General features: G+C 41.6%; 1 protein-coding gene across 4 annotated transcripts in view; it reads left to right on the forward strand.

The window, feature by feature from the left end:
• Positions 1-23,373, forward strand: part of Macrod2 (mono-ADP ribosylhydrolase 2) — a 1,982,629-nt gene that overhangs the window by 1,818,534 nt on the left and 140,722 nt on the right. The window contains exon 12 of one of the 4 annotated variants that reach the window (XM_076570742.1): positions 4,870-4,949. The exons of the other annotated variants lie outside the window; for them this stretch is intronic. Coding sequence (XP_076426857.1) covers positions 4,870-4,901 — 32 coding nt within the window. The 3' untranslated portion in view covers positions 4,902-4,949. Of the gene's footprint in view, positions 1-4,869; positions 4,950-23,373 lie in introns of those variants that run through there. 4 annotated transcript variants of the gene reach the window in all.

Raw genomic sequence — 23,373 nt, forward strand, 5'->3', positions numbered from 1 at the left:
TTCACAAAGCTTCATTGGCCCCCTTGATTCTGCCTACGTCATTTAAACTTTCCCTTCAATAAACTCTTCACACTCTCAAATGTCCCCTCCCTCCCTTCCCTTTGGGGCCCTGGCAGTTCTGTCTCTCCTGCAGTCCTCATCACCACTTCCTGGCACCTGGCCTTGGAGCCTCACTTTAACCACACACTGACTTAACTCCCTTCTTTCCCCTTGATGGAGTCTTTCTCTTGTTTTAAACCTTACTCAGCAGCTGCGTTTGTCTTTGAAAATGTGCCTCTGAGTTGGTAGCTCAGTGATCTTCATATCCATCTGAGTTGGACTTTTGTCAACTTGACACAAATTAAAATCATCGAGGAAGAGAAAAACCTCAATTGAGAAAATGCCACCATTAGACAGGCCTCTTGTTAAGTCAATGCGGGGGGGGGGGGGGGGCATTTTCTTGGTTAATGATTGATGTAGAAGGACCCAGACAAGTGCGGATGGTGCCATACCTGGGCAGATACTCATGGGTTGTTGTATTAGTCAGGGTTCTCCAGAGTAAAAGAACTTACAGAATGAATGAATATATAGTTTTTATATGGGGGATCTATTAGAATGACTTACAAGCTGCATTCCAGCCAATCCAGCAATGGCTAACGATCAACAGAAAGTCAAAGAATCCAGTAGCTGCTCAGATATCTCAGCTGATCTTCAGTATCTGCTGGAATCCTCAAAAAGTAAGCCTTAAGTAGGCCAGTGAAGGGATGGTGCTAGCAAGGTGAGGGCAAGCCGGCAGAGAGCAAAACCTTCCTTCTTCCAACAGGAGGTGTGGCCCAGGTTAAAGGTATGTCTTTCTGTCTCAAGAGCCAGGTTAAAGGCATGTCTTCTCCCACCTTGAAATACCTGGATTAAAGGTGGGTCTTCCTAACTCAAAGATACAGATCAGAAGTAGATCTTTCTGTTTCAAATTCAGCAAAAACACCCCTCACAGGTGTGTAATCCATTTGGGGGTTTTAGGTCCAGATGTAGTCAAGTTGACACCAAACATAGCTATCACAGTTTTATAAGAAATTCATAAACATGTCACAAGGGGCCACAAGTGTTCCTCTGTATCCTCTGCTTCAGTTCCCACCATGGCTTCCCTCCCTGATGGACTAAGAGTTATAAACTTGAATGAACTTTTTCCTCTTCAGGTTGTTTTGGGCCATGATTTTTTTTTTCCCAGCAATAAAAAACAAATTAGAACATCAGTACACAGTGTATTTTCATTCTGTTGATTGAGATGGTTAACAAAGACTCTGGGGTTCTAGGAAAGAGAAACTACTTTTGATGAAGGCTGTCAAAGCCACATTTTCAAACAGCAAACAAAATAAGGAATAGAATGTGTACTACTATTGCTGCCTTTTTTAGGAAACACTGTCTACTGCAGTGTCTACCATACATACACAATTAAATCAATCACAATTGTGGGATGAGTTCAGAAGAAAACACTGGTTTCTGCTAAAAGAGAGTAAGCAAAGATACACAAATGTGAAATCTGGAGTCTACGGTCCAGAATGAGGAAACACAGTGGGGTGAGGTAGGGCAGCAAAAGCTGTGGCTTCCTGTGGGTGATGACTAACCTCACTAAGTCTCTGGTGCCTGTCAACTGAAGGATTTCATTTCACGGTCTTGATGATCCCTTCAGCCTGGTTCTGTGAAAGGTTGAAATTCAGTCATACAGCCATAGACTCATCATTTGTGTTTCCGGTTTAAAGTCATTCTTCCACAAAATTCGCTGACTCAAAATCCATTGCTTTTGCTGAGAGGACAGTCACACTCTGCTCTCCGTGCAGCTCTACTAAATCAAGTGTGAGCTTTGAGTCTTCCATGGCATTGAGGCTTATTTCAAGAGTTATTCTTCCTTTGTGTATGAAAATTTGCATTTTGAATGTGTGCCATCAGCAAAGTATTAGGAAATCGGAAATTGTGCTGCAGCCAAGTCACAGGGATTGGTGTGTGTGTGTTTGAGTGTGTGTGAGTGAGTGTGTGTGTGTGTGTGTGTGTGTGTGTGCGTGTGAATGAGAGTGTGTTTGTGTGAGTGAGTGTGACTGCTCTTTTTCTCTAAGTGACAAGTGTTAAGTGTGGATGGCATAGGAACACTAGATCCAATGAATGGGTATCAGAAATTAAATAAGAAGTCAGCTGAGAGGCAATCCCAGGGCAGCTCCCAGACATGCTTAGAAAGTATCATCATATCCAAGTGCTACACTTAGTAGGCCCTTTCTGATGATGGCTGAAGCCCTGATATGAGCGCATGAGATGGCACACATCACTCTGGATTTGTAGATCAGTGATTTTTTCAAGTGCCCAATGTATTACTGGTGAGCAAGCAAGTGTGAGAAGTATTAGCAGCCTATGGTAGGCCAAGAGACTCATTCAAGGACTGGAAAAGCATTTCAAAGGCTTTTAGAGGAATCTGCATCTAAAGAGTTCGCATGACATTGGTTCTGGAAATTCAACCATTCCAAGCCTCTCCTGTCTCTGTCCTCTGTCTCCATCTTTGTCCTTTGCCTGTCTCCCTCTGGATAAATCCTGGTGCAGATTTCTATCTCTCTGGGGACAAGACCGATTCAAACTGTCATCTCATCACACCAGTGAGAACGAGCTACTATTTTTGGATAGCTTCAGTGAAAGTGCAGAAGCTGTGTTTTCTTATTTCTGATTGGCCAAATTTGGTCATGTGCCTATTCCCTGAGCTTATCATTGGGGCCAGAGGTAGTCAATGTTCTACCTAGGCCTGGGTCTCCTGGCAGGTCTAGGTCTGGGATAGGGAAAGGGGGAATGCATTATCAATTGCATTCAGACTCATGGAAGCTGTATGGTTCCCTAGAAGAGAACAAAGCAACTATCAGCTGGGGGGAAATGGCTGATTTGTTTGCAATCCACTGTCAGTGAATACTAACTGGTGGTCAAAATCTTATGTCCTATCCCTTTTTTATAAAAGAGAAATTAATGCTATATGTAATGACATAGTTTGTAGTCTTTCCCCACCCCAATTCCGCTTTTGCTCAATCATCTTGACAAATCAAAAGGCACCACTTAAAAACCCCATAGAGACAACTGGAGGGCTGTGGAAAGGCTATAGAAAAGTTCCACCCAGCTAGGGGCAAATGCAAAGTGCTAAGCAACTGTTGTCCAGTGAAGCAAACAGCAAGGACTGTGAAATGAAAAAGATGCGAGGAGTGAGGAAACTCCTGGGGAAATAAGGCAAAGCCGGAGAGAAGCAGGTCAGGACTGATGTCTGAGCTGAGTCCACAGGGAAGAAGTTAAAGAATGGGTTCTGGGAGGAATCTGAATGCCGAAAGCATGAGACAGACTCAGAACGGAGCAGTACTGTCAGCCCAAGAGAGCACATTTGGAAGGCAGTGTGGAACCATGCTTCTAAAATTTGGTTGTTCGATTTTTAACTTTCATCCCGTATTTCCAAACTATTTGATGGTGGGTTAAAAGAATGCCAACAGTACTGCTTATGACGGACTTCATTCCCAGGGCCACCCCAGGCACTGGGGAAATCTGAGCTTGTTGACTCTGAAATTCTTGGAGTGGTATGGTAACTTGGTCTTTAGATGTTTATGCATTGGCAGCCGCACAGACTTACTTCCCTCTTGGTGTTTAGGTGCTGGATTTCCTCGTCTGGTGCCCATTAAATCACAGAGTGCTGGAACTTGTCATCTGCTGATAATGTTACTAACAACACATTTCAGTAACGAGGCCCCTTCCTGGCAGTTTTGCTGCTCAGTTTCCTGTGGATACACCTCAGAAGACAGACCTTAGAAGTAACATGAAGAGCCAGTTTATGGGCTTAAGACCTCATTTTGAGATTAAAACCTATGTCTTAGGAAGCTGAATCCTAGGGTTTTGCTTTTTAGAATGTATTCATTAACATTCTATCACATTTCTATGTACAAAGTGTCATCTGGACAGGTTTGAAGGAGTCTAGTACTACTGAGCACAAATTTAGGCACTGGTGAAATGCAATTAAAACATCTTGTCACTTAGCAACCAAAAATGCCTTCAAAGGGTTATTGTGATGCCAAAATGATGTTTATTGGGACAGGGAACATGAAACAAATAAAGCCTTAAAATGGAAGATACTAATGGTTTCACATAGAATGCTGTGCTCGGATAGTCAATTAAATTCTAATTGAAATATAATTCTGCATAAACTTTAATTATTTGACAATGAGTACATGCATCCAATTAACTGGGAAAAGTTTTCTCCGAAGTCAGTTGGAGTGGCACGGTGCCAGTTTGTCAGGGCATCCAGATTTCGGTTTGAATCTCAGCTTTGCCACTTACCAGCTTGCAGACTTTTGTAAGTGCCTCTGAGTTTCAGTCTCCTCATTTGTAAAATTGGAATGATAATCTTCACTCTCCAAGAATTTGATCAAGGGTTATAAGTAAAATACAGAGAGCCGAGAAAGCCTAAAATCTGGCATGGGAAAGTATAGTGAACACCTAAAAATGGCAGCTATCATCTCTATTATTATGATTACCACTGCTGCATGTGGGTAATAGACACCATTTCCCCCTCTTCTCCATAGCAGAAATTCCAGAAAACAAATGCTTTGGGTGTTTTTTTTTTCCTTTCTTTCTTTCTTTCTTTCTTTCTTTTTCTCAAATTTTTTGAGTATGGACTTAAAAACAGATTGAACCCAGCACAATTATGCCCATGGCATGAAGGAAGTGATCCTGACTTCCCAGAAAAATTATACTCAAATGATTATTTCTCTGCTATGTGTGTTTTATTCCTAAGAGTATTTAGCTTTTACTTTTCTCCTGTCTAGACATTTTTAGCCATTGACATTCCTCTCCCTTCAGTAAATCACCCATTATTTTTTTCAACAGGTGCCAGCCAAAAGACCCATAAGCCCTTATGAGCTAACAGTGAAGTTTCAGCTGAGAAAGGAAATAAAAACCAGTTTCCTGCAAATCATGACACAAGAAGTTGGGGATGCATTTGTTTGTGTCTTTCATCTCAGGTTTATAGAACAGTCTTCGTTTTTTATGTTGAAAAACTGTCAGTTATTACTGACTGTTGGCCAGGTATCTTTTCATCTCCAGGGTTATGGATTTGTACTATAAAATTCAACTCTGGTCAAAGCAGAAGAGAGAGAGAGAGAGAAAGAGAGAGAGAGAGAGAGAGAGAGAGAGAGAGAGAGAGAGAGAGAGAGAGAGAGAGAGAGGAGGAAGGATGGAGGGAGGCAGGGAGGGAGAGAGGGAGGGAGGAAGGAAGGAGGCTGAGCACAGAGGTAAACATTGAATATCATCTCATCTATATTTCCCATGAAAGTAAAAGGCCTCAGAGCAGTGGTCATCAACCTTCCTAAATGCTGAGACCCTTCAATACAGTTCCTCATATTGTGGTGACCTCCAAAAAAGATTATTTTTCTTACTACTTCATAACTAATTTTGCTACTGTCATGAATCATAATGCAAATATTTTTGGAGATAGAGGGTTGCCAAAGGGGCCGACCCCACAGGTTAAGAACTGCTGCCTTAGAGTATTTTAGAGAAATGGCACTTTTTAAAGGAACTGGATACTCACTAAATATTTTTAGGTGGCCAAAAGAATGAGTAAATGACTAAGGAAATGATAAAGAAATTTACCGTGACTGTGACTGCAAATCATTTTTCTTAAGTGAAATGTGCTGCTTGCTCCTGGGATTAAAGGTAGGAATTAACTAAGAAAAATCATTGTTTAAAGGTTTCTTCCTGGAATAAAGGACTCTTTTATGAGTTGATAATATAGAGTCCCCCCACAGAAGAATATGATGGTGACAGATGCCAAGAACCTTAACCTCCTTCTTTGTTAGGGCTGGTGCTTCCTATGGAATTGAAGTTTTGAAGTATTTCCTTTCTGAGACAGGAAATGATGCAAGCACATGAGATCTGGGATTGGCTCAGTCTACTTCACAGCGATTTCTGTCCTTTGTGTCAGCAAAGACCATTAGGAGAGGAAGGTCATTTCAGGCTGATTTGTCGCTGTGGTTTTTGAATGCTGCAAAGAAAGTGTGGTATTCAAATATGAGCCAAGTCTAAATCCTCATTTTTATTAAATTTTTAATTAAATAGGTATGGTGGAGCACACCTTTAATCCCAGCACTCTGGAGGCAGGGGATCTTTGTGAGTTCAAGGCCAGTGTGGCCTACACAGTGAGTTTCTGAAAGTCAAAGCTACCTTTTCTCAAAAAGAGACAGACACAAAGGAAAATTTATTAAATAAAAAAAATTAAACATTTTAAATGAGGCAAGGACAATATTTTTTGGCGAGGCTAACAGAGATATCACATTCTAAGCCTTCAGACCAAATCCTCTCTTTGTACTTGACTGCTTCAGACATCACAAGTGTGGTAGTTTTTGTTGTTGTTTGTTTTATACTTTTAAACCATCTTCTAACTTCCTAGACACCAACAGTTCTACTTAAGTCTGGCACTACCTATCCAGAAACAGTGTAAACACAGATTAAGTGTTCCCCCCACCCCACCCCATCCTACCCCAAGAGAACCTCCACTTCACACAGAAGTTTCAGGACTGTGCTGGTTCAAAGAATGTCCTACAGGCTAATAATGTGCTACAATGACTCCTAAACTTGGCACAAGCCATCTACTATCACTTATTTGTTAGAGAGGAGAAATATGAAATTCTCTGTGAATATGTGAAACAGTGCCTGGTAGAGGGCCTTAATAGTCTAAATGAGCTTGGGGACCACTCTCTCTGCAGATTTGAGGTACCACCCACTTGGCATGACTGCACTCATCAACCAGGACTTTCTGTGGACCGTGGTGTTTAGGACTTTCATAGTGGTTCCATGACATAGGCATGGCTGATTAAGTCATGGGTAGCATCCTCTTTCCTCCCCAGAAGTCAAGGGGCAAAACTGCAAGTTGTAGCTTTCTTATCACATGGGTTGTTCTGCTGATGGCCAGCCTATAACGTCCTATCAGGGTTGCTATGAGCTTCACATGTAAAGATCAGCTTCCACAAGGATTTCCCAGAGGATGCGGTAAACTGTACTGATGATGGCAAGATGCAGTCTACAAATGTTGCTGGAGGAAGGAAAACGTATTAAAATGTGTGTGGTCCAGGCTGGACTCTTCACACTCAGGACTGATGGGAAGGGATGACATCAAAGCCTTGGTCGACTCAGCTCCATCCCATGCTTGTCTCATCCTCCCACCCCTGTCTTGGAGGAGGCTGAGTCTAGACACTTTCTCACTGGCTGGTGTTAGGGAAGCTCACTCCCTTGGTCTGCAGGCCTCTCTCTCAGCTGATGTCTGATGTATAACCTCATAATGGTGGCTGGCTTACCCCAGAGCAAAGGAGTGGGAGTGATAGCCTGTACTAGATAGAGTTAGTGGTCACTTTGTAATCTCATTGCAAGTGTAGCTTACCATGATTTTGGCTGCACTCTGCTAATTAGAACCGAATCCATAATTGCATCATAGAGGAATTGAGGAGTCTCCTCTCTTGAAGGGGTATCTAAGGCTTTGTGGGCATATTTTTAAAACCACCATAATCCCAAGCATCTTTCCAGTTTTCTGTCCCAAGACATCTTACCTCCTGGCTGTGTCTCTACCCAGGATTCTTTGAGATTTACTCAAATATTAAATCCTTTTACTGACTTAAGCTCAAATGTCCTTTCTAATACCATCTAAGGTTTTAGAGTCAGTGAAAACTTGGGGACGATGCTAGTTTATAGAAAATGATGTCACTGGTAGACAGGAGGTGTCTGAAGGTTATCTTAATAGAGGTTCAAGTCAATCCTGTATCACAGGGACTGTCACCCCTCAGCAAGGAGTTCACATGTGCAGCTTCCTAAGCTGAGTCAACTCCCACAGCTTTCTCAGCTCGCTCTGAAGCAGTGGTCAACACACTTTAGACCAAATAAGAATGAATCTTGACTTTGCAGGCCACATATGGTCGGTCTGTGCTTTTCTTTCTTTTTAATCACTGCCCTTTAGAAATGTAAAATGCCTTGTTAGCTGGCAGGCTGTATATGCTAAGACAAGGCTCCAGGCTATCATTTACAGACCGCTGCTCTCCAGCATTCAGAGAGATGTGCAGGCTATCCTTGAAAGTATTTTAGCTGAGTGTCACTGCACCACCCCAGCTCAGTGAGAATCCCTCCTTTCCACACTCCTCAAGTGACCTAAAGAGGTCTAATTTATCAAGCTCTAAGAGATTTGGAGTCCTCCTTTCAGGATGGGTACGTTTTACATAGGATTTCTCTCATGCCTTTAGGGAGACTGAAACAGGTTCAAAAATTAAGTCAGCAGGATGACTAATGTGGTTCTGTCAGAAAAGAATTACAGACCTGTAGGTGATGGTCTCTCTGAGAACGCATTTTGCGTTTCTATCCATCAAGTGAATAACAATAACCTCCAACCACAGGGAGAAGGACGGATGGACAGCCAGCCAGTAAGCACTTCTTGCTGCTCACTAAATGTTGGCACAAAAAGGTTTCATATGACAATAGGAACTTGTGTCAAATTTGCCTTCTAAAGGGAGAACATAATCTAGTCTTACAATTTGGCATTTATATCTTCATTGTTTAACATTAGTTCACTCCATCAAGAGCATCAGGTATGTTTGGGTGCATGAACGCGCGCGCACCCACACACACAAACACACACGGGGTGGGGGGGATTCCTATATCTTTAAAACCACTTACACAAAAATTCTTAGAACCAAATTAAAATAAAAATCAACTGCAATTTAACTTTGCTAGGACATTAGAAAAAGTAGCTCGGGTGTCTACAAAAGAAGCTATGCTAATATGCACACACGATTGATGATGGCACGCGGTCAGAGGTAAGAAAGAAATGAAGTTGAAAGAAATTCAAAGCAGTGCACGGACACTAGTGTTTGACAAGTAGGGACACATTCTTATTTGATTTCAAAGTCAAAAGCACCCCCGATTCTTCAACTTGAGATGCTTCATGCAAACCATGCCAGGACTGGCCAACTCTTGCAAGAGCAGGAGGGTCTAACTATGAATGGTTTAAAGGGTCAATAAATGAGGAATGTATCTCTTTGTACTCTTCAGTCCTTAATTAACCCTCTTAACATTTTCTGAATAGGACTAATTATTAGTTATAATTAAAACTGACCAAAAGCATAATTTAATTAGCTTTAATGAGATAGACTTTACAGGGCCATCTTTCGCCTTGAATATGTAATGTTTCTTCCTCTAATTATTTGTTCTTGCTAGTGATCCTGACCCTACCCTCTCTTAGCCTAGTGTTGAGAAGGTTATACACTGACGATTTATTTGAACTGTTCAGGAAACATATATGTTTGTTTGAATGCTTGTCATGTGATGGGAAAGCCTCTTGCTCCATCTTGACTTGTGCTTGATTGACATTTGCAGTTGTAAGACAGCCTTTCTTGCAATTCCTGCTTGTTGTTTCCACAAACAACCCCTTAATTGTAGCACAAAGGTTCAAAACTGGGGTCATTTTCATGTGGATACATCTTCTGGGAGGTCCATAAAATGGGGGTACTGGCCCCAGCAAGGCAAGAATTATCCCACAGTCGCAATGAGAATGGGGAGAGATGATACAGTCTCCATAAGCAAATTGTAAAGAACACAGGAAATCCTAAACCATCCCTTCCTCAGAGGGTGGCTATAGGGCTGCTGAGTGAGTTCTTCTTGTTGGCACTGTTTCTGGCCCCTGAGGACTTGTAGCTCTTTAGGGCCGAGGGACCCCCATGCATTCAGCAATCTTCCCCAGGACCTGTGAGAGGGAAATGACCCACAAAGCAACTGATTGCCATTTCAATGAGTGCCAGCACTTGCGGAGATGTTTTTCATTGATCACGAGCCAGTCTGATGCCTTTTCTTTTTTTATTCACCAAACATATTTCTGTGGAGAGGAGACAGCTGGAATTCCGTTACAGTTATCCAAAAAGAGGACATCCGATAAGGGCAGACTTCTGTAAATTGACCAATTTGGCAGCAAGAACAAAGAACATGCCAGAATATTCCTGAACTGGAGATCCATATGTCATTTCATGTATACAGCGCGGCCCACACTGGCAGTGGCCCACGGTGCCACCAGACGAGGAGAGCTGGATGTTATTTGTCTTTTGACGTCGTTTCTGATATTTATGTTGATTGAGCATCATTTACCATGCTCAACAATTTCACTAGTTCTTGAGTCTGTTGACAAATTGCTGTTTAGAAAATGGTTAGTGGAGCCACGGGTAAAGCTCAGTGGTAGAGTACTCACCTTACAGGCATGAGACCTCATATATATAAGCATATATATATATATATATCTATATATATATATATATATATATAATTTTTTTATATTCTGGAGACGATTCATTAGAGCAAGTGTTGCTTTCACAAAGGGAAAAGAAAGAGTATTGGGGGAAAAGCATAATGACCTAAAATACAACTCTTTCTGGAATATATTCCCAATAAGATTTTTTTTTAGTAAATTCAAGATGAGGTAAACCTAGAATTTCCTGCTTTGTATAGTAGTTTGGGAATTATTATGTATATATACCAGATAATTAGTATTATCAGTAGTCTTGGAAGAGGTGACAGATTTATTACTAAATGAAAGTAATGTATACTAAACTGGAAATGACAGCTGATTTTTAAAGCACAGCTCAATGGGGAAGAAATTGTGTGTCCTTAGAGACAGGGAGGAGAGAGTTGTAATCGGTCTGGAAATCACAGAATGTGTGCTACTGTCCGTTTTGCTGAGGCAGGCCCCAAGGGATAACAATAGGATATATTCCTATTTGCGACAGAAAGAGAACAGATATTGGAAGCAACTGTCTCAAACCATCAGTCAAAATGAACAACCCTGACAAGGTCACAAAAGGAAAAAATAGAAAGTCTAACCAGGAATATCTGCAAGCAGCACAACCATGCAAAAATGACATGCTTCACTTGGTTCAAGATTGTATGTCAAGTGTGTGTGTGTGTGTGTGTGTGTGTGTGTGTGTGTGTGTGTGTGTGTATTTTTGTGTGTGTACATGTTGAGGGGCTGCGTGCACATACTCATGTATACACATATGGAGGCACATATGGGCCTCTTCCTCTACCATTCTCCACCATACTTTGTGAGAGAGCATTTCTAACTGAAGCTAGAGCTGACTGATTGGCTACGCTGACTGACCATTGAGCCTACAGGACCTTCCCATCTCTGCCTCGAAGCCAGCCCCGGGATTACAGGCATGCACAACCACACCCAGCCTTTTACAGAGGTGCTTGCTGTCCATACTCACACCCTCCTGCTCGCACCACACATGCTTCGTCACTTTCTCCTCTGATCCTTCCTAATTTTCCTCTCTGCATCTACGCCATCTCGTTTCCTACTAAAACATACCTGCTAGATAGCAGATGACTATGTTAAACCAACCTGTCACTTTTTGCTTCCAAGCTTCCCACCTTCAGTTTCCTAGGCTACTTCTGGGGTGGAATCCAAGGTGATAGAATATGGTGATCAATCAAGCCCATGGCACAGGCATTCAACAGTGTCTACTCCCTGCTTGCTGCAGAAGATCTGGGCTGCTGTGGAACATGCAGCATGACTTGGGTGCCAGTAAAATGGAACACTTGTTACAGCTATATGATGAAGTTGGCGGTGTCATCTCTCTTGTATATTTACATTCACACACTCACCAAAGCTACTGATTCTGCCCTCCGGAATGTCTCCTTAATCCATCCTGCTTTCCTGCCTCACCCGCCACCTCTTTCTCTCAGGCCTCTGTCATCATTTCTCTGACAGATTTTAATCAGCTCCAAGGGAGCTTTTATGTAGCTGCCTTTTCTCTTCACCTTGCTCCTTGCATAATCAACATAGCTACTACCACGTGAAAGAGAATCCTTCCATGGCTCCCTACTACCCTTCCACCAAAAGATATGAAGCCCCTTCTAAAATGGCCACTTAATCACCCAGCCTTACTTACACCTCCACTTCCTCTGTGGCAGGTCCTCCAACATCCTGTACATCCCCAAGCATGTACAATCTGGAGGTTTTGTTCCCTACCCAATGGAACATTCCCTTTGTAACCCATCCCTTCTTCCTCTTCCATTTCCTCCTTTTGCCCGAATCTCTCCCACTTAGGCCTATCTGTGATACTTGCTGTCTATACCCCAATCCCATGGGCTACTTTCAAATCTTCAAAAATGTCAAGGTCCTTCCATATGAGGCCTCTTGTGTGTGCTCTTCATTGCCCCGGAGCATGATCTGTTCCCCCCAGCTTTACCTTCTTAAGTTCCACTGATCAGTTTTACTTTGTAAGAACCTTAGGATCCTCAACTTAAATGCCACTTCCACAGGGAAGCCCCAGATGATCTTGTTAAGAGCCAATTAGCAATCTGCATTTCCCATCATCAGTACTTAGCCTGATTGGGAATAATCTGTTTGTGTAGTTGTTTGGTTTAAAATGTTCTTAGATCAGGTCTACAGGAAGCAAACTCTCAGGCTAGAAGTCAAGGACAAGCAGCAATCCCAGGAAGCTCTGGCTGGGGAATAGTGAAATGCGATAGGGGAGGAAAGGAAAACAAAATAGTTGCATGGACAAAGACATTGTGGGGACAGCTGGGTCTCAGTCCTCTGGCAGACACTGGAAGGATGCATGCATATACCCCAGAGTTGCCCCACTGAGGGTGCGTGAATGCTTGGCTCTGATGATTCACTCCACTGCTCCCAACCTATTGACTAGCTTGCCTCTAGGTATTGAATTGATACCCTGCCCCATTTCAAGACCAGGAAAACAGGCTTCCCTTACAGACCAGACCAAAAAAAAAAAAAAAAACCCTCCTGCAACATGTTCATAGGGAGAATTCACTGGTATCCACAGAAATCAGAGGTGAGAAACAAGGGAGGCACAGCTTGAGGGACAATATCCATCTGTCCATCGGACTCTCGCCTCTACCACTCTTCCCCTTGCCAGTGTATTTCAAGCAATGCGATGGGATAGGAATATAGTGTGACTCACAAAATGCATATGTCATTTTCAAGTTTTGAAAAGCCACTTTAAAAAAAACGAAAGAAAGCATAGACAGACCTCTGTAATCCCAGCCTTAGGAAGGCTCAGGCAGGAGGTCACCTGACTGAAAATGCATTTTTACTTTGTAAAACTAGAATGTTTGATCTAAATGTGGGTGTCTAAAATGTCATTGCAACACATTGTCCTCAGTATCTGGGATGTGTTTTAAATTTACAGGACATCCCAGTTTGGATGAGCACATTTCAAATGCCAAATAGCTGTATGTGGTCAGTGGCTGTCACCATCCTAAAAACAAAGTATGATAGAGTCTAGATGCTTAGAAAATTTTGCTCAGTGAGAAAAGGTTTTCTTGGGTAAGGCAGTACCTCCTGTGAGAAGCCTTCACTGGCCACTCGTGACTGGAATTGGATGCTCACCTTAAGAGCATATACAGCCCTCCCTGCTTCCTCAGGCATACTGTTTGGCAACCATAGCAGAGGTTCTGGGCCACTCATGGGTCTCCTTAGTAGGCTTCTAGAAGAGCCATTTTTCTGCCCTGTTCAATATTTGTGTCTGGAATCCCCAACTCAGTCTCTGAAGAGCAGAACTCCAAAAACCTTTTACTCAAAGGTATTTGTTTGCTTGTTTTAATTTATTAATTTATTTATTCTATATCCTGACTGCAGTTTCCACTCCCTCCTCCTATCTCCCCTCTCCACCCCACCCCCCATCCACTTATCTTCTGTTTCTGTTCAGAAAAGGGCAGGACTCCCATGGATATCAACTAAACATGGCATATCAAGTTGTAGGAAGACTAAGCACCTCACCCTGTATTAAGGCTGGTCAAGGCAACCCAGTATGAGGAATCGGGTCCCAAAAGCCAGCAAAAGAGTCAGAGACAGGCCCTGCTCCCACTTTTAGGAGTCCCACAAGAAGACCAAGCTGCACAACTGTCACATATATGTAGATGGCCTAGGTCAGCCCCATGCAGATTCCCTAGTTGTCAGTTCAGTCTCTGTGAGCTCCTATGAGACCAGGTTAGTTGTGTGTGGGTTTTCTTGTGATGTCCTTAACGCCTCTGGCTCCTACAATCCTTCCTCCCTCTCTTCAGCAGGATTCCCTGCCACTCAAAGGTTTTAAACATACGTTTTTAAAAAGGTGATTTAATTAAGACTTTTAAAGCAAAATTTTAGTGAAAACATAAATTTTACACACTAATCTTATAGAACAATCTAACTTTTTCTAATAAATAGCTATTATATTCTCAAGTGAATACTCAACTCATGGCCACAAACAAAGCTTCAGAAGGTGGAGAGTGAACAATCTGGTCATGAACCTGAATGAGCTGCCCATAGCCATATTTGATGAATGAGAAATAAAGCACAACGTAACTTCTATTCTTACTAGTTAATAGACTAGAGCCAATGTTTCTCAAGGTGTGACAATCCACCCATAACAGTCTTGGATTATCACCTGGGATTTTTTTTTTTTTTTTAGACACTCAAAGATTCAGGCCCCACCCCTAACTCTGCTAAAGCAGAATTCAACAATGTGCAATATAAGAAGCCTGCCTAGGGCTTCTGGGCCATGGTAACATTTGAGATCCCCAGCTCTAGATCCAGCAAGTTCTAAGTGACTTCCATAGAAGGACATCATGAGAATTAAAGGAAGACAGAGTCCTAAGCCCTAATTATATACAAACTCAGCTTTGACTTTTTCTGCCTAAAGCTGTGTAGTTTCTCTGATTGCAAATTATAGGTGCTCTCCATATCCCCCAGATCCTGCAGCTTCAGCTTCCACTAAAGAGAAGAATTACATCTCTACTGAACAAGTTTGGCATCTTTTCCTTTTTATCATTATTCCCTAAACCAAACAGTATAACGATTCACACAGCCTTCAGTTTGTATTAGGTGGCAAAGTCATCTAGAGATGTTATCAACTGCACAGGTAATCTAAAATGTGCCGTTTTATCTAAGGATGATATCTGTGAATTCTGATATTCAAGTTGTCATGGTACCAATACCATGTGGGTACTATGACCACTATACTTTCAAGTGATATAAAAGGAATGATGTGTTGAAACTTATACAATATGAGATACAGAAAAAAATTTGGTTACACCAAGCCAGTATTGAATTTCAACAATTTTTAGAAGTGAAAAATATGCAAATAATGTATTTTTCTTTTCTGCACCTGTTAGTCAGCCTTGGTGTGGTTGTGAAGTCTGTAGGATTAGCAATTCTGTGAGGGCACATTGTTACTAAAGGTCAGATTCAACCTTTATATATCATTTCCAAGGTTTACCTTAAAGGTTTTGTTTTCACATAAAATTGTGGGGTTCAACAAAGAAGGGATAAATATTTTGAAAGGAAAAGTTCTAATAGCATGAAAATGAAGGCTTTTACTTTTCAGAATAACATGGGGATGCCCACAGTCTTAGATATATGTGTATTCAGATGTACCAAAGAGGGCACAAATTGGGCTATTTAGTGTGTAAAAGAAGGTCCCTCTGGAGTTGTTTCACAAGGAAACTATCACTCACACATGTTTATCTACCATCAGTGACATCACAAGGGACCTTGGAGACAAGACCCTGAGGGGGAATAGAACACTGAACTAAGGACAGTCTCATTCAGCTCAGTTACCCAGCACTTACTCAGCTATGTGGAGATGAAACAAGCTTTAGTTTTTCCAAACATTCATCCCTAGCTGCACTGCCATGTTGTATAGGGAGACAGACATGTCTCATGAAACTCTTCCATCTGTCTCGGGCATGATTTTGTTTTCCAAAGAACTTAATTTATTCCTTCCCTAGCATCTTGAACCTTGGAGGCACCCAACAAACATTAATTGATGATAAAGATATCTAACAGCTTTTGAATTTATTCATGGGATGATGCTTCTATTTCAAGACAGTCTTTATATACTTCCCATTCTTCAGCAAATTAAAAAGAAAGAAAGAAAAAAATCTGCTTTCATTTGCCAATTCTGAATTTAACATCTGCACAGAGTACAATGTGTGCCTGCTTGAAACAAATGTGTAGGCACACTGGTTGTCTTGACTGGGGAACAGAAATGACAATATAGAGAATTATAGGTTTTAGAAGGGTATGCAACCCCAGGGCTTGAAGTTAATGGAAAAATACAATTGGGGAGAAGGAATGGTGGAGGGAAGAAAATTCCACTGAAATGCTGTTGTGGTAAACTAACTTTGGTCACAACTTCCCAAGCTCTGGAGTAGAAATCAGGTTATGTGAATATGTGGGAATAGGTGTGATTTATGGTTGCTTCTCCAACATAAATCACCTAGCACGATGACTGCCTATGTCAGCGAAATTTGACCTCTGATCTCACTTATTCCATCAAGTCATGGGAAGACTTTGGGAACATTACTTAACTTCCATCCATTAGCTTCTTTTAAAAGTGACGTGTTGCTATTTTCTTATTATTTTCATTCCTTAGTAGGTCTTGATTGTGTACAGGATGCTGTGTGTCTCTATGGGTTCCACAACTTCCCCTGGGAGGGCTTTACTGATGAATCATGTTTGTAAAATACCTAGAAATCCTTCACTTAAAAGCTAACCCTACCGGAGTAAAAGTATCTGTATCAACATGCCATATGCTGAACCATATGTTAGTTATTAGTAGCTCACATGATATTGAAAATAGATCTCCAGTGTATTGATTTCTGCTATTTTTACACCAAGATACATCACAGCCTACTGGGTGTGCAGGGGTCACACTGTTAGTGTTGAAATGCCATGAAGTTCAATTTTTATGCAGATACTTGGTGACCTCTTATTCAAAATTTGGCTCTCTGCCATCATACAGAATGTGTAGAAGGGACTGATGTAGTTTCCTGTACTTCCTCTTCTTGCACATTTAGGTCTCCCTTGACAGATATGCACACTTTAAAAATAGTACTTTCCAGGATTTCCTCTTCTTTCTACTGGTGACTATGCTGTTTGAGACATGGTTCCACAGGCAGGTTTCCTCACCCCATGACTGAAGACCAGTGCGTGAGTCATACAGCTACTCTTTGAGTTTGTTTGGGGTAGGGTAGAGCTGCTTCTGGCAGGCAGGAAAGCATTCCCTACTGGCCATGGAGCCTCGCCATCTTCGCAGGAAATTTTACATCATCAGTCTAGAAAGCTACATTGGAGCAAGGTCCACACACGCGGCCAGAGGCCCGAGGAAATCATCCCTGCCTTTGGCCCATTGTTCTAATAAGGAGATGAAATGGCAGCAGGTGTGTGAAGTAAAGCTCTACTCTCTAATATCTGAGTCAACCGTCTTGAAAAATTCTTCCCCATATTACTTATGGGCCTCCAATTTGATAAGTAATTTGAAGACACTGGAAGTGGGTTGTTTCTCCTTTTTTTTCTGATGTGTTCACAAACTAGACAGACAAGGCCAGGTAAGGCAATTTCCGTATTTCATGAAGTCATAAACAGTTGTGGAGTACATATCACATTTTCACTCTACATCCTTAGTCAACATCAGGAAATGAATCAGGCAAAGATGCTTGCCTGGGTAGAACAGACCTTCAAGCAGTGACAGGTACATAAAAACATGAACATGATACCCGCATAAACTACATGATAGATGACAGAGAGAGAGAGAGAGAGAGAGAGAGAGAGAGAGAGAGAGAGAGAGAGAGAGTTCTGTATAAGGAGGAAAGGTGTATGGGTGACAAATGTGATTTTAGATGGAAGATTGATTCAGCCTAATTGAAAGGATACATTTGAACAAAGACTTGAAGGACTTAGCCAGGAACGAGGCTAGGCAGACAAGGCAGGTGTGGAAAGAAGGGTTCCTAATATCTTGGAGAAACAGCCTTAGCCTATAATGCTGGCAGCAAATGAGAGAGAATGTAGCCTAATCAGCTCATGTCTTGGTGAATATAAAGCCAATACATTCATAGCCAAGAGTGGAGAAAGATTTATTACAGGGAGCAGGTATGAGAGGGTGTGAGTTATTTCTAAAACAGTGTTCTCATCCACCAAAAGAATATATGTATTTATTTAGGATGGGCCCATTCTGTTCATTCATTTGTTTGTTTGCATGTTTGTTTGTTTGAGACAAGGTTTCTCTGTTTAGACCTGACTGTCCTAGAACTTGCTCTGTAGTAGACCATGCTGGCCTCAAACTCAGAAATCCACTTGCCACTACCCTCTCCCTGAGTGCTGTGCCACTACTGCCTGGCAAGGATTGGTCCATTCTTGATCTTACCCAGTTAAGGGGTACTGCCTTAGTTACTGTTCTGTTGCTATGAAGAGACACTATTACCAAGGCAGCCCTTATAAAAGAAAGCACTTAATTGGGAGCTTGCTTACAGTTTCAGAGGTTTAGTCCATTATCATCATGGGGTGGGGGAGCATGGTAGCATGTAGGCAGCTGGATCAGTAGCTGAGAGCTGCATCCTGACTTGTATGCAGAAAGAGAAACTCTAGGCTTGGAATGGGCTTTTGAAACCTCAAAGTCCACCCCTAGCAACACACTTCCTCCCAAAAGGCCACAACTCTAAATCCTTCTAATCCTTCCAAGTAGCCATTCCCTGGTGACTAAACATTCAAATATGTAAGACCATGGAGGCCATTCTTATTCAAGTCACCAAAGGTGCTTTCTTGAGTATTCTCAGTTGAATATCATAATCTTAGAAAGGAAAGATTACAGATATTTCCAGGGGAATGTGTATCTCAAGGTCATGGAGCATGCTCAGCTTCCACCATAAAATTTTAGTTTAAAAATTAAAAAAAAAAAAGACACTGTGAAAGTGTACTAAAACAGTAGTCTATCCCTAAATATGCCAGCCTTCCCTTAGTAGCTAACAGGAGAATAGAGAAGACTGAATCCAGGGAACCCTGGGGAGCTCCACCACAGAGATCTTCTTGCTATCAGAAATTCTGAGCAAAGACTTTGTGTGACCTAGCTCACATTTTCAAATCAAAAGCTGACTTTCCACCTAAGGACAGACTTTGAAAATAAGAGCTGGATCAACAAAGCATGTAAGATGTCATTGCTGTAGACATGGAGAGAAAAAAGATGGAGACTGGTTCCAAGAGTGGGGGTAAAAATAGATGGATTCTAATTCACTTTGCCCCTTAAAATTTATTACATCTGCTTTTTAGGAACCATTATCTAATACTAAAGAAACATGGATTTAAAAAAACCTAACCTACAGGTTTGTGCAGTTCAAGCACAGACTCTCAGGTAGACAGGATACCTTTTCAACTTAAAGAAATGAAATTTATGTCAAGCAAAATTACTAATTACTGCCTGGGAAGAATACAACATTTCCCTCTTAATCCCTTGGCATGTGTATATGGAGCTCCTAATTGATTTAAGCTACCATACTAGGTGCTGAGACAAGGGACATCTCTATTACAAAGTACTTAAGGTTGGGTAATTCATAAGAAGGTTTAATTAGCAAACAATTTGAAGGCCTATGGTCCAAAGTTGGGCATTTCCATCTGTTTGTTCTCTGGTAATGATCTTCACAATGGCCCAATGCATGTGAAAGAGACCAGATAAGGAGACAACCTCTTTGCAGAAACTAACAGGAAGCCTCAAGAATACATTGGTCCTTTATTTTTTATTTATTTATTTATTTATTTATTTATTTATTTATTTATTTATTTATTTTACCATTCCCATATCCCTATCACCTTCTATCAGCTCCATCTCTCAAAAGTACACTACTTCATCACCACCACATTGATGATCGATTGATTACCTTTGGGGGAGACAGAAGCCATACACCAACCCTTGCAGCAGATCAGCATAGGTTACAAGAATCTGCATGGTAAGAGAGAAGCTGAGCTTTGGAGGAAACTGACCTGCATTGGAACAGCTCTAAACAAACTCTGCCAGATCAGGACAGTTACCTAATTTCTACCTCCTCGATCTCTGTATCTGTGAAACTGGAAGTTAGGAGAGTAGGAATATTGTGGAGTTCACTGCAGCATGTGTTAGCCAAGCACATAGGCACTAGAAGCAGCAGCTGCCACAAACCACAGAGGGAGCCCACCATGTGGACACCTATTTATTTTTCCTGAAAGACAGGCGTGAGGCTTCCCATTAATACGAGGCAGCCATCATGGAGACTTCTCACTAAGATAGATCAAGTGGTTGATGACAACTCTGGAATCCAGACTGCAGTGGTCTGGACTAGTCGTCCCTCTCCTCCTTTCTGTTTCTCCCATCATCTTATGCCTCCTGCCTTTCCATTCTGGAATGATGGAACAGAGCTAACCATGGCAGATAGGCTCTTTGAACTAAGACATCTGGTGAGGGAATGGATGCTGGGCACCAGGCTTGAGCAGAGTGGGGAGGAGACTGAAGAAACGTGACAGTGACATGCTGTAGGTGTTCCTAGATCGCTGTAAAGGACGTGTTGGGAAGTTGGTATAACTTGAGTGTGATCTGTGGCTTAGGTAAGAGGAATGCCATCTCTGTTCATTTCCAGGTCTTGATGGATGTGTTGGGGTTGGGATGAGAATGGGCTTTTTGTATAGAACACACACATCAAAGTGTTCAGAGCTGATAGAATAGTAAGGGAGTAATTATGTCTGTAGTTTGCTCCCTAGTGTTTTAGACTAAAAACAAAAACAAAAACAAAACTTCTTTCTGTCATTCTTGCTGTTTGAAATTATTCCATTGTAAAAAAATAAAAATCTTCTTATAAAAATATAAATATTTATATTAAGGTAAAAGATACACCACGGCAATATATAAAGACATAAATATCTTTGGTATTAAAAAACAAAATTTTAGAGTTGTAATATTGAACCCACCTGGTTTATGTGTCAAAAAAGTTGGGATTCTTTGTGTTCTTTCTGTGAACTCAGAAAATTCATAGAAGAGGGCAGCTTGGATCCTCAGCTTAAGTCTTAAAGTATAATTTTGTACGTTTTTGTCCCCCCTGAATGTAACCATCATATTCAGACAATAAATATTAGCTGTCTTTCCAGGAAGGCAGTAACAGATTGACCTCAGGACCTTTGCATTGGCTATTTGTTAGATGTGGCAGTCATACCCAAAGTGTCGTGATCACACCTACTTTTTGAGGTTGTTATTGAATTAAACTCAGTACTCTACACAGAGCATTTTCAAACTGAATAGAAGGTAGCCGCCAGCAATCAGTACACACTAGCTGATGCCCACGTAGCTATATAATTAAACCAAGTATAAACATTATCATACCAATGGCAGTGATACTCTTTAGGCTCATTTCTCTTATGTAATCTAATTTCATTTCCAAATGTGTGTTTCTAGACAATTTTGAAATGTGTGAAATGAAAATATAGATGGGAAGAATATAAAATTCAAGCAAGACTGAGTTCCTTCCACATAAGAGAGTGCTAACTTAGGGCTCAGTTGGTTAAGAGGATAGTAACCTCCTTGGGACTCGAGTTTGGATCCGCTGTAGGAATACTGCAGGCTGCACTATGGATCTGGAACACCAGCTGAGGAAGACCACTGGGGCTTGGTAGCCAGCCAGTCTAGATGAACGAGAAACCTTGTCTCCATCAATGAGGTGGGTGGGGGCTGGAGAGACTGCACAGTGTTAAGAGCTCTTGCTGCACAAGCATGAGGCTCTGAGTTCAAAGCTCCGACGCCCATGTGAAAAGCTGGACACAGCCACACATGCCACGCAGGGTCGGAGACAGGAGGATCTCTGGAGTTTGCTGACTAGCAGCCTAGTTGCAGGTTCAGGGAGAGACATTGTGTCAGGGGAGTGAGACAGAGAGTGATATAGCAGGACACCTGAAATCCTCTTTTGGCTTCTGACCATCATCTGCAGTGCATTTATCTGCACATGTATGTACAGATATACCATCAATCACATATCCACACAACCCCTCCCCCCCAAAAAAAGTGGAGGGGGAGTGATTTCAAAAGAAACCCAGAATTGACTTCTGGCACACACACACACACACACACACACACACACACACACACACACGCACGCACACACACAAACAAATAGGAACACATACAAATACCTACAACATACACAGAAGAATGCTAACTAATTTAGTAAGAGGTAACAGAAAACATATCGCATATGTTATTCAACTGCTATCAATTACTTACAACAATAATAATCCCATAAGCTGCCCCAACTTCTAGTTACATACAACGCAATACAGGTTGTAGGTTGGTCCTCTGATGGAAGCTGGGGTCGGCTAGGTCGTTCTATTTTAAGGTGTGACTGACTTAAGCTCGGCTTCAGACTCCACTTCGAGTTGAAGGCTGTTCTGCCTAATGCTTGTTCCTCTTCAACCAGCAGCTGTTATGCATCTTCTTCCCAAGGCAAATGGCAGGCACTTAAGACGCAAATCCAGTTATGCGGCACATTTAGGTATTGCCTGTATCTTGCGTGCTTGCATTTCATTATCCAAGTCAAGTCGTGTAGTTGAGTCCAACATGCATGGAGTGTAAGTATTTCCTACTCACAGAGGGAGGACACTGACATATAGTAATCCCGTTACAGGGGACTAAAGATTTAGGACCAAGAATTTAGTCCGTAAACTGCTGTATTTGAACTCGCTAGGGTCGAAAAGTCTGGAGACCTGTACATAAGAAAAGGCATCAGCCTACCAGCAAGAGGTACACATCAGACTGCTGAGGAGCAGCCATGGACTTAACACAATTGACTTCCGGTTCTCTTCCGGTTCCTGTATACAGCTAGCGGAAGGAAATAAAATCATCAAGATAACACTTCGTGGCCGTAATGTTGGGATTCTGCCCTTGCAGTCCTCCCTCAATATAGAATCAAACACGTAGAATTCCTGTCACAGTCCAGCCAGCGACAGACTCCTTCTTCTCATAGGAATTCATTCTGCAGGACTCCCTCATTTAGTTCACGCAAACTTCATGAAATATATTCTTGCAAATAGCACATGCTTAATAAATATAGATTAAAAGATTGAGGGTCAGAAATAATATTAGAGAAGCAAGAAGGATTCTGCAGCAGAATTCTTCCTGGTTATTACTTTTTTCAGCATGGGAAAGTAAAATGTCATATCACACACAACATAAAAGCTGTGGAAATTTATTATCTCAAGTGAATATATGATCCTAAATGTGTATTAACTGAGATAATTTAGCTATCTGGAAGCTGGCTTCTGTGTGACATTTTTTTTTTTTTTTAAAGCTAACAAAATAGCCGAGTGCTTCCCTGTAGGTATTGCTTCACATTTATTGTAACCCTTTTAAAGTCCCTCCTAGAAACCACAAGTTTATATGCCCTTTCCCACTTAACTTTTTATTGTTTATATGTTTCCTGTGAAGATAGACAGACCAAGCTGTTCCTTACCAAATGCTGGTAACTGAGTAATGTGACACTCCCCCCCCCCACACACACACACCCCACACACACACACAC

This window comes from Peromyscus maniculatus, chromosome 4 (assembly GCF_049852395.1).
Source record: "Peromyscus maniculatus bairdii isolate BWxNUB_F1_BW_parent chromosome 4, HU_Pman_BW_mat_3.1, whole genome shotgun sequence".
Lineage (NCBI taxonomy): Eukaryota > Metazoa > Chordata > Mammalia > Rodentia > Cricetidae > Peromyscus > Peromyscus maniculatus.